The sequence below is a fragment of the Octopus bimaculoides genome, chromosome 7 (assembly GCF_001194135.2).
Source record: "Octopus bimaculoides isolate UCB-OBI-ISO-001 chromosome 7, ASM119413v2, whole genome shotgun sequence".
Lineage (NCBI taxonomy): Eukaryota > Metazoa > Mollusca > Cephalopoda > Octopoda > Octopodidae > Octopus > Octopus bimaculoides.
The window spans coordinates 39,292,035-39,303,723 of record NC_068987.1 but is presented as its reverse complement, the minus strand read 5'-3'; the positions used below and the strand labels follow the sequence as shown (position 1 = coordinate 39,303,723).

At 39.1% G+C, this 11,689-nt stretch overlaps 1 protein-coding gene across 2 annotated transcripts in view; it reads right to left on the bottom strand.

Moving 5' to 3' along the window:
- Window positions 1-11,689, bottom strand: part of LOC106869668 (probable 3',5'-cyclic phosphodiesterase pde-5) — a 332,523-nt gene that overhangs the window by 165,554 nt on the left and 155,280 nt on the right. For both annotated transcript variants that reach the window (XM_052969509.1, XM_052969510.1), the window contains exon 7: window positions 7,265-7,358. In XM_052969509.1, the coding sequence (XP_052825469.1) occupies window positions 7,265-7,358 (94 nt within the window). The remainder of the gene's footprint in view (window positions 1-7,264; window positions 7,359-11,689) is intronic.

Below are 11,689 nucleotides of genomic sequence, written 5' to 3'. Positions count from 1 at the left end.
TATATATATATATCATCATCATCATCATCATCATCGTCATCATCATTTAGTATAAGTATTCCATGTTAGCATGCTGAAGCTCCAATTTCTGTTTTCGCATAGTTTCTTCAGCTGGATGCGCTACCTAATGCCAACAACTTTACAGTGTACTGGGTGCTTTTCTGTGTCACTGTGGTTGCCAAGTAGCTTGCAAGACAAGATCCATTGACTGAGGGGGTTTTGTATTAAGGTAAATGGCTTATGCTGTGTGTTGAGAAACAAGAGTATGATAGACAAACAAGTGTCTTGTAGAGAAAACATATGACTACCCCAGCAGAAAAAGGAGAGATGATGGTGGTGATGAGGTGTTAAGACATAACCTCAATGTAAAAATTGGTGAATGTAAGAGTGACAGGGGAAAAGGATGAGGTAAGTTTGCAAGCTTGTGAGGTGAGCAACAAATGGTTAGAAGCAGGAATAGAGAGATGTAGGTGATGCAGTGAATGGCAAATGGGCATGTTTAATGTGGAATATTAGTTTGTAGGTCAAGGAGGAGGAGGTGATAAGTGACAGTACAAAAAGGGGTTGAGTGGTGAGCAGCATAAAGGATAGCAGAAGTTCTCCGTGACACATGTGGAGAGCTAAGGTATGTAGGAATAAATATAGTGTAACAGTTACGAGTAATGGTGGTAGGAACTGAGTGGATGATATAAGACGGTACTCAATAGTGGTGTAATATGATACTGAGGATGTGAGGTGAATAAAATAAGGGGAGAGCAGGCATCACACCAGCTAAAAACAATGTATGGGTACATATCTCATAAGCTAAAGGATAACAACAGTGTTAACCGGAAAAGTAACCTTTCCTGAACATTTGATAGATACATTATATCCCACCTAGATAGCCTTCACTATCCAGGAACAGGAGATAGGTTCTAAATACCTGATAAACCACCAAATCTCTATGTTGTGATAGAAAATATCGGTTCTGCTATATCAGTATAACTGCCCCAAAATGTTGACAAGATACTACATACCCTGTAGGCATGATATAGTTGCAAAGACTATTTACAATACTACAATGTATACATCAAAGGCATGTCAGAACCAGCATATATTCACACATTTAAAAACAAGGAATACTGGAGGAACACTCCAATAAAAACAGCAAGTTGGGGCAAACATAACAAGTTGGTGCAAACATAAATTTGTTGGTACATTGCCTAATGCACCTATGATGATAGGTGCAAATGAGGATTTGTTCTGAGACAGGGAACAAAAGTTATACACTGTTGTAGAGGTCAACTGCCCAGCAGATGTAAATGTACCATCAAAAGTTCAGGAAAAAGTGAACATTTATGGTGGATTAATGCAGCACTTGCAACTCTTGTACCCTAACTATAAATCCTCATTTGCACCTATCATCATAGGTGCATTAGGCAATGTACCAACAAATTTACACAAAAACCTAGAAATGCTAGGTTTTTCAAAGAGAGAGCAAAAGAAACTGATTCTTCAAATTTTATCTATTAGTGGTGCATTGAAGATTTGTGAGACTTTCGAAAGATGCTCTATCTGAGATTTTTTAGGTGAATAGATGCACGCACCCAAATGTGTGCATCAACAGCTCAGCCAACACACCAACTCAACCATTTGACTCAAAAATTCTTGTTACTTTGTTAGTGACCATCTTCAACTCTCTTAAGAAGAACTTAAAATAAATCTCAATGAAAAAACATACATACATGCATGCACACATGCACAAACATATAGATATATATAAAGTCGAACCAAATAATAATATTTTGAATGCATTTAATATGCACATTTCAGATCATTTTGCAAGAAAGAAAAAGAAAAGGAATTCTTCTGCTACTTATCTGCTTCAGTTAAGACATTTCAGAATTCACTCTTTATATATAGTCTTAAGTGTTTATATCAAAACAGCTCACCTACTACTTATAGAGAGGGAAAATAAGTAGAGAGAATAATTGTGTAGGGAAGAGAAAAAAAACAAAACAAAACATATGAGATACATTGAACTGTATCAGAGGAAGATGAGAGGTCAACTAAATGAATGAGTAGATGTAGGTAATATATATCAAAATTGTGTGATTGGGGAGAAGAGCGATAACAGGAATTTAAGTATATGCCAGAGAAAAATAAAGGAATTGTGGTGGCATATAAAAGCTATGGTTCATGAGGTGGGGTAGAAGGTAAGAAGTGAAAGGAGATAAAAATGAAGGAAAGCAAGAGGAGGTAGAAAAGGTGAAGCCATAGGGACAGGGAATGGGTTGAAGGAGTCAACTAGGAATTAATAGAAGTTTTATCAATCAGCATGTATTTTTCTGTGGTCTTAGAAATAATGTCTAGGCACCAGGGATGATGAAAAGGCAAGGTTGACATGAATGTAGGTCTGTAGGTATATATACTAGTCAATTGCACATACATAGAAATAAAACAATAACCCATTGGCATGATCTATACTTGTAACTGCATGTGAAATGCTGTTATTAGCAAAGGTGAAATAAAGTTATGAAGAAATAAGATATAAAGAAGAAAAGAAAGATGAAATGAGGATGAGTGAATAAGAATGACATTAAACAATTAAAATATTGTGAGATGGCCTACACAACATGGGGCCAGCTCAGCCAGCACTCTGCTGACATCCATCTCTCTTCCTCCTCTGTGGATACCCGTGCCTCTTAAAAGAAATGTAGCATGATCTTAGATGAGTTAGTGTGCCAACTTGACCAGTACCAGCTGCAAGCCTCACAGCAGACCTTGGCTCAATGCAGTGCCATCACTCACAGTTGGCACTCAGTTTGATAGCAACTGTTTGCGCATCAGCGTTTCCCTGAGGTTTGGCCTCCTGATCTGGGAGCCTTATGATTGCTGCTGTAGATTCACTGTAAATTCTTTTAGCCTCCACCCACTGCTGCCCTTAACAAAACCATAAAGCAAGGCCTAGATGCTGCAGGCTTCCCTTCCCAGCTGAAACCAGAAGGCTAGACTAAGGCCTGATTGTAAGACAATTTTTCTGTTCCATGGTGGTAGACCCCTCATCTGGGAATCCACCTGCTGTGACACCTTCTCCAGTGGCAACTTGGTGTGTTCAGCTAACAGCCGAGGCTCTGCTGCTTGTCTGGCAGAGAAAAGCAAACTGTCTAGGTATCAGTTACTCTCCGATAGGTTTATGATCAAGATTGTAGCAGTGGAGGCGCCTAGACCATAACCCTGCTTACCATTATCAGGGTGGAGATAGTTATCTGCAAGTGTGAGCCCCATGAGTCAGAGTGGCTGTTCCAGCACATCTCCTTCACCATCCTGTGGGTAACATCTTTTCCATTTTGTCTGCTGGGACCATGAAGCTGTCTGAATTACAGGAAATTGAAGATTCCAATCTTTAATGCAAAGCTACTCCATATAAATTGCACTTTCTTAATCATTTTCCCATTTCAAATTTCAGTTGTAAAAAAGTAATTTAATATAAGCAGGAGGGTATTATTAGGGGTACTTTTAGTGGTTATGTCCATTAAAATAAGGGTAACATCAGAAGTAAAAAAGAATAATAAAAACAAATAAGGCAAAGGGGAAAGAAAAGAGGAAAAGGGAAAGGAAAGAAAGGGTTAAATGAAGTTTAAAATAAAGTAAATGGAATAAAATGAAATAAAGGTAGCTAAAAGTATAAGAATAAATAAAATGGTGGAATATAAGATAACTCCAGGAAAACGGAATGCAATACAATTCAGCTAAAATAGAAGATATGAGGAAAGATAACAAAATAAAATAAAATAAAAAATATGTAATGTGGAGGAGTGAAGGGAGATATCAGGACTGGAAGCAAGAGGAATTTGAACAGCCTCTTTCTTAGAACAGATTCAGACGCAAATGGACATGTGGAAAGCATTTCGGAGGGATTTCTGGCTAGAGGTTTGGGTATTGTACTTATATCCAATGAGTTCCGCTAATCCCTATGAAGTGAAACTGGTACTCTATTCTGAATACATCTCAAGGTAAGAGCATTCTTATTTTTGTCCTTCCTTCCACCTGTTATTTTGGCTCACTATTTATTTATTGGAATATATTTCCTTTTTCTCTCCTGCCTTTCTACTGCCGACACTCACAATGGCTACAAGGGTAAAGATTAGTAATTATAATACAAGTATAAAGATATATTTTTTCAACATGGCATAGGAGTGGCTGTGTGGTAAGTAGCTTGCTTACTAACCACATGGTTCCGGGTTCATCCCACTGCATGACACCTTGGGCAAGTGTCTTCTACTATAGCCTTGGGCCGACCAAAGCCTTGTGTGTGGATTTGGTAGATGGAAACTGAAAGAAGCTCGTCGTATATATGTATATGTATGTGTATATATATGCTTGTGTGTCTGTGTTTGTCCTCCCAACATCGCTTGACAACTGATGCTGGTGTGTTTACATCCCCGTAACTTAGCAATTCGGCAAAAGAGACTGATAGAATAAGTACTAGGCTTACAAAGAATAAGTCCTGGGGTCGATTTACTCGACTAAAGGTGGTGCTCCAGCATGGCCACAGTCAAGTGACTGAAACAAGTAAAAGAAAAAGTGAGTATGTAAGTACTTATAGAACAGCATATATAGGATAAAATCCTTACAGAGCAGGAAAATCTGTCAGCAACCAGCCATGGCTGGTTGCTGACAGATTTTCCTGCTCTGTAAGGAGTCCTATATATGCTGTTCTATCAGTACTTATGAGTTGAAAAATTATATCTTTCTACTTTTACTACTATACATTTCAGCGCTTCAAAAACAAACTTATATTTATTCACATATGACATTATTAGTCATTATGTTTTGAGACTATTTTCTGGCAAAGGTAACATAGTGACCTGAATAAAAAAAGGTGAAGCTCGTGGCAAAGTTAGAGGGCTTCAAAATATGGCTAGTCATATCCCACTTTACTTAGAAGGAAGTGTGCTGAACCTGTATTTAGAGATGGAGGAAGTGGATCAGCTAAAAGTCAATAAGATCAAAGAGTGACTGAAAAATGTGTATATGGAAGGAACTTTTAAAGCCTACACCTAGCTTGGGAGAGTGAGATGGATAAGCAAGTAAGTTGATAACTATGTAAGAAAGATAAGGAAGTTAACTGAGTTAGTTATATTTACTGGTGGAGTGATGGAGTGGATTGTGAAGCTGGCTTTTATGACCAGATTCCCCAATCACATCTCAGTGAGGTTGCAGCTGCTGCGGGATATAAACATGATGTCAGTGGGTAACTTAGTGGATAAGATGCAAGAGTTAATGCAGAATGATGTAATATTGCAACAATGGTGATGGTGGACATTTGTAGGATGGAAAGATAGGTAGCAAATAATGAAAACTGGGGTATGGTGAGAGAAGAAAGATGGATGTTAAATGGACCATGCTTTTGGTATTGGAGATTGCACATGGTCAGAAATTGTACTTTCTCTCATTGGGTTGTGCACTGTGCATTTGGTGGCTTCACCAACACTTTAGCTCCTATCTGAACAGATGCAGACCCTTCCACTTCAGACTGCTGTGAAACAGTTTTTTTGGTAGAACAAGCTGGGGAGTCAATTCCACAAAGAGCTGTATTCCAGTATGAATGGAGATACCAAAGGGTGGCATCACAGCAGTCTGGAGTGGAAGGGTCTGCATCTGTCCGAATTGGAAACAAAGTGTGGGTGAAGCCACCAAATTCACAGTGCACAACTCAATGGGAGAAAGGAATGGTGACTGCAGTTAATACTCAGAATAATATATTTAGTGGACTGGATGTTTGTATGGTTGTTAGCTCCTCTGATGAAGGAGAGGGAAAGATTAGCACCATGACCATGTGTTGATCACAAAGATAGTGTCACCCACCCAGATGGATGGATGACTTATAGAGAAGTGAAGGGAGACATCAGGAACAGAAGCATGTGAGGAAGAGTGACATCAAGAGAAGAAGCAAGGGGAAATGATGTCACATCAAGAAGTGGGACATTTGAACAGCCTTTTTCTCTGAACAGATTCAGAGGTGAACAGATGTGTAGAGAGAATTTCAGAGGGGTTGTAGTTTGGGGTAGTGTACACATGTAGGTGTGTCTGACAAGTTCTGCTAATCCTTGTGATGTGAATCTGGATACTCTGTTCTGAATTCATCTGAAGGTAAGAGTTTTCTTATTTTTACCTTTCCTTCTACATAAAATACATCTGGTAAGGTTATCTGTTTTCTCTCAGAAAGTTCTGGAATGTGAATCTTACTTTATGTTTATAATTGGCTATTTATTTGATCATTGTGTTTATTAAGGAATTGTTTCCTGTCAATGAAGAGAATTTCTAAAGCCTTGCAGAAGCAGAGCTAACAAAATTTTCTGTTACCTCTGTAGGGTTGGGTTGTAGCCAGAATAGACAATTTATTTTCAAAGCTAATATTTTGGGAACTGGGTAAGTGAATATGTTCAACTGAGGGAGAAGATATTAGTTTAACATTAAGAAAAGTAAGTCTATGAGTTGAGATTTTGTGTTTCATCAGATTAGTAGTAAATCTGATGTAAAATTTGTTAGTGGGACTGGTAGCTGCCAGACACTCATACACCACATTAATGTGAGCGTAATTTCCATCCAAAGGACACTTTTTCCCAGTTGTGCAGTTACAACTGTCTTCTGGTGGATGGGGTAGTAAAGGTAATACATTCAATATCTATTATATACAGTTAGATTGCAGGCTCAAAGTTGTAGAAACAATACAAAAATGTAAGAATAAGCAAGTTAAAACAAAAGTAATATGTAATGAAAGTACACAGTAATAATCCAATAACCAAAATTTAATTAGCAAATATAAGCAAATGTCCATATAGACGAAATGTAACTTGTTTAAGCTGATTGTGTACTGCCTGACTATCACCAAGACTGATGATCTGTACTGTGTCAATAGTGTTACACTGACTCCATAGCCTTAGTAACCTACAAACTTCCCTAGCAGTCAGCAGGTAATAATACAATGCAGTAAAGATTTTTGCTATATGGTACATTAGCAGCAATCTAAAAATAAGAAGTGTCTTTTCACCTTCTAGAGCTGAATTTATCTATTTTACTGGTCAGGTTAAAATTCAGCTTTATTGAATTTGGTTGCTTTGAACTCATCTTTAAACTAAGGGAATTGGGAGTGCATTAAAACATTCATTCCACTCATTTCTGTATGCATCTTATCACCAAATATCAAGTAACTTTGTTCGTTGATACCTGAAGGCAGGCTCAATTTCTATGCAGATGACCTATTTTTATTGGTACTTACTAATTAAATGGCCAATCTCATCACAAATTGGTACTGTCATGACCGAATATAATGTTTCATCTACCAATGATTTCCTGCTTGAAAACTGAACTTCCTGAAAATATATAAAGTTCTATAAATCAATATATAACTTACACATTTAGCATTGTGCCTTCCCTGCTGATATCTATATTCAGTTTTAGCAGACAGATGTTTCAGGAATCAATATCTAAGATGTTAATGTAAATCATATTTGTTGTTATATAAACTGCTTTGAAATGCGGCTAGTTTTCTTGCAAATTATAAATTAACATTAAAATCTTGGTCATTAATATGTATATATGTATGTATGTATGTATGAATGTATGTATGTATGTATGTATGAATGTATGTATGTATGCATGCATGCTGCATGTATGTATGTAGTCATTAGCCAACTTTTTAGAGATGAGATACAGACCCAAGACAGCAAAGTGATGCTGGGTAGATGGTGGTAAATTTTGTTAACCAGTAAGTTCTGGTTGTAAACACCTTGACATGGATCATATAGCACTAAGTGGTTGATAAATTCTCAAGTGGAGTTAAAACAGCAGAAAAAGACTGAATTCTGTATTTGAGAAGAGGATATCATAGCTGTTTTGTATATATAGATAGTGTGACAGCAAATCAATTAATTAAATGTTAATTTTTTCAGGAAGAGTAGAATATATATATATATATATATATATAAAAGAATCCAATCTTAATCATGAATAAATTAAATTATTAAATATCAGGCTGCGTAAAAAGTAAGCAACATTTTGAAACATGAAATTCATCACAGTATATTTCAACAATGCAAAAATTTTATTCATCAAAGTCAGTATCATTACAATCAACACATTTTTACCAACGAGCTACAAGTTTGTTTATTCCAGTAGCATAAAAATCTGGAGTTTTGGAGCTAATGAACTCTTTGATTGCACTTTCAGCATCGGTTTGATTTTTGAATTCCTTCCTTCACAGGAAACCATCAAGGTGCTTGAAATAGTGATAGTTGGTAGGAGAAAGGTCTGGGGAATAAGCTAAATGAGGAAGAACTTTGTAGCCAAGTTCCCTCAAGTTCCAACATCATTGGTGAAACATGTGGTCAAGCATTGTCATGAACTCCTCTTCTGTTGACCAGTCTGGAACTGGAGTCGCAATCTTTCATTCATTTTGGCAATTTCATAGCAATATGTTTCTGCAGTAATGATTTTTCTGGGTTTTAAGAAGTTACTACCGTTGCCCGGGATTAAGTTAGGATTATTAAGCTAATCAAGCACTTTGTTTCCAACCAAACTAAGTAACACTGACATCAAATTTGAGCGAAATCCATTGAAATTGGTAAATGTTTGGCTGAAAATGGGTTGCAGACAATTTGATTGGGAAATTCCATAAGGAATCGGTTTATTGATGTTTCCACTCATTGATTGTTTTTTGGGGGTTTTTTTGGAGAACTTAAAGCATTCAAAGATCCCATCAGTCCTAAGTAACGCTGGCATCAAGTTTGAACAAAATACATCAAAATTGGTAAAAGTTATGGTTGAAAATGGGGTGTAGCCAATTTTAGCGAGAAATCCTATAAGGAATTGGTTTATTGATTTTTCATCCTGATTGAATGGAAAACCCCATAAGGAATCATTTTATTGATTTTTCACCCCAAATAGGACTTAACCAAACACCAGTGTAGCGATGGGAATACATGGGTTGGGAGTTTGACCGGCAGATGTGATTAGGTTGCACATGCTGGCCCTTTCGAAACCACCACCCCCATCATCTAACCCTACTTGGCCCATGGGTTGGGAGCCCTTCCAGCAAGGAAAATAGAATGCCCAAAAGGGCTCCTGATCCTCTGTGTCAGAAGAGGTAATGTTCAGATCACAACTAAGCCTAAGCTAACCTAGCGAAAGGGGGCTCAGAAGCCTCTGAAAGGCAGCGACTAATCCCGATCTAGACCTAACCCCCCCTTGGGGTAGTATCGGTCAAGGCTGCATTGAAGATATGCATTGGAGTAGGTTGCCTCAGAGATCTGTATTGAAGGCTTGCACGCTATTATATATATATCATCATCATCATCATCATTTAACGTCCGCTTTCCATGCTAGCATGGGTTGGACAACTTGACTGAGGACTGGCGAACCGGATGGCTGCACCAGGCTCCAATCTGATCTCACAGAGTTTTTACGCCAACCACTCTGAGAGTGTAGTGGGTGCTTTTACGTGCCACCAGCACAAGGGACAGTCAGATGGTACAGGCAACGGCCACGTTCAAATGGTGTTTTTTACATGCCACCTGCACAGGAGCTAATCCAGCAGCACTGGCAATGACCTTGCTCGAATGTTTTTTCACATCCCACCAGCACAAGTGCCAGTAAGGCAATGCTGGTAACGATCATGCTCAAATGGTGTTTTTTACATGCCACCGGCACGGAAACCAGACAGCTGCTCTGGCAATGATCATGCTCGGATGATGCTGTTAGCGCTCCACTGGCATGGGTGCCAGTCATCGAATTTGGTTCGATTTTGATTTTGATTTCACTTGCCTCAATAGGTCTTCACAAGCAGAGTTTAGTATCAAATGAAGGAAAGGTACGCATAAGTGGGCTGGTTACACCCCTGGCAAAGGCCACGGGTTGTGGTCTCACTTGGCTTGCCGGGTCTTCTCATGCACAGCATATTTCCAAAGGTCGTGGTCACAAGTCACTGCCTCGGTGAGGCCTAATGTTCAAATGTTGTGCTTCACCACCTCATCCCAGGTCTTCCTGGGTTTACCTCTTCCACAGGTTCCCTCCACCGCTAGGGTGTGGCACTTTTTCACACAGCTATCCTCATCTATTCTCACCACATGACCATATCAGCGCAATCGTCTCTCTTGCACACCACATCTGATGCTTCTTAGGTCCAACTTTTCTCTCAAGGTACTTACACTCTGTTGAGTAAGCATACTGACATTACACATCCATCAGAGCATACTGGCTTCATTTCTTGCGAGCTTATGGATGTCCTCAGCAGTCACGGTCCATGTTTCCCTGCCATGTAGCATGGCTGTTTGTACACATGCGTCATACAGTCTGCTTTTTACACTGAGTGAGAGGCCTTTGTTACCAGCAGAAGTAAGAGCTCTCTGAACTTTGCCCAGGCTATTCTTTTTCTAGCAGTTACACTTTCAGCACACCCTCCTCTGCTACTGACTTGGAAGCTATCAACTACTTCTAGTTTTTCTTTCTGGAATGTAGCAGAAGTTGTTCTCTGCACATTTTCAGTGTTTATTGCTTCTGAGCATCTGCCACATACAAAACATATCTTGCTAGTTAGCCTTTCTTTGATATTTCTGCACCTCTTATGTGTCCATAGCTTACACTGGGTACATCTTATAGAGTTTCTACTACACCTTTTATACAGATCGAGCAGGGCCATCTACCTGAAGGGGTTTGGGGTTTGCCTGCCTTCCTAATTATTAGGACTTTGGTTTTAGCTAGGTTGACTCTAAGGCCCTTTGATTCTAATCCTTACTTCCACACCTGAAACCTCTCCTCTAGTTCTGATACTGACTCAGCAATTAGAGCAAGGTCATCAGCATAGAGGAGCTCCCAGGGGCATCCTGTCTTGAATTCCTCTGTTATTGCCTGGAGGACTATGATAAATAGGAGGGGGCTGAGGACTGAACCTTCATGGAATTCTTCACTGTACTCATTGCTAACCCTCACTTTACTGACAACGTCCCCACACATGGTTCGCACAGCTCTTACTAACCATTCTTCTATTCCTAGTTTCCTCATTGACCACCAGATAAGGGATCGGGGGACCCTGTCAAAGGCATTCTTCATGTCAACGAAAGCCAGATACAGAGGTTTATCTTTTGCAAGATATTTTTCCTGCAGCTGTCTTACCAGAAATATAGCATCAGTGGTGCTTTTCCCTAGCACAAATCCAAACTGCATCTCATCTAAGCTGACTCTCTCCCTAATTAGTTGGGCTATGACCCTTTCCCTGACCTTCAGTACCTGATCCAACAACTTGATACCTCTGTAATTATTTGTATCTAAAGTGTCACCTTTAGCTTTATAGCAGTTGACTATGGTGCTGCTATACCAGTCATTGGGTATGACTCCTTCGTGTATCACCTGGTTAACTATACAGGTGACTAGGCTATAGCCGACACTGCCAGATATTTTGAGCATCTCTGCAGTGATTCCTGATGGGCTGGGGGCTTTCTTTGTCTTCATACTCTCAATTGCTTTATCTACCAATTTACTGTCAACGTGGATAGCTGGTCCCTCTGTTTGGTCGACATTCGGCAGACTCTCTTTCTCCCAACTTTTCATAGTGGCATCTCCAAACCTCTCTCTTTGCAACCTCGTTTAGTGCAAGTGAACCATCATCCATGCAGACACATTTCTCTCCTACGACATCACGATTCTGTCT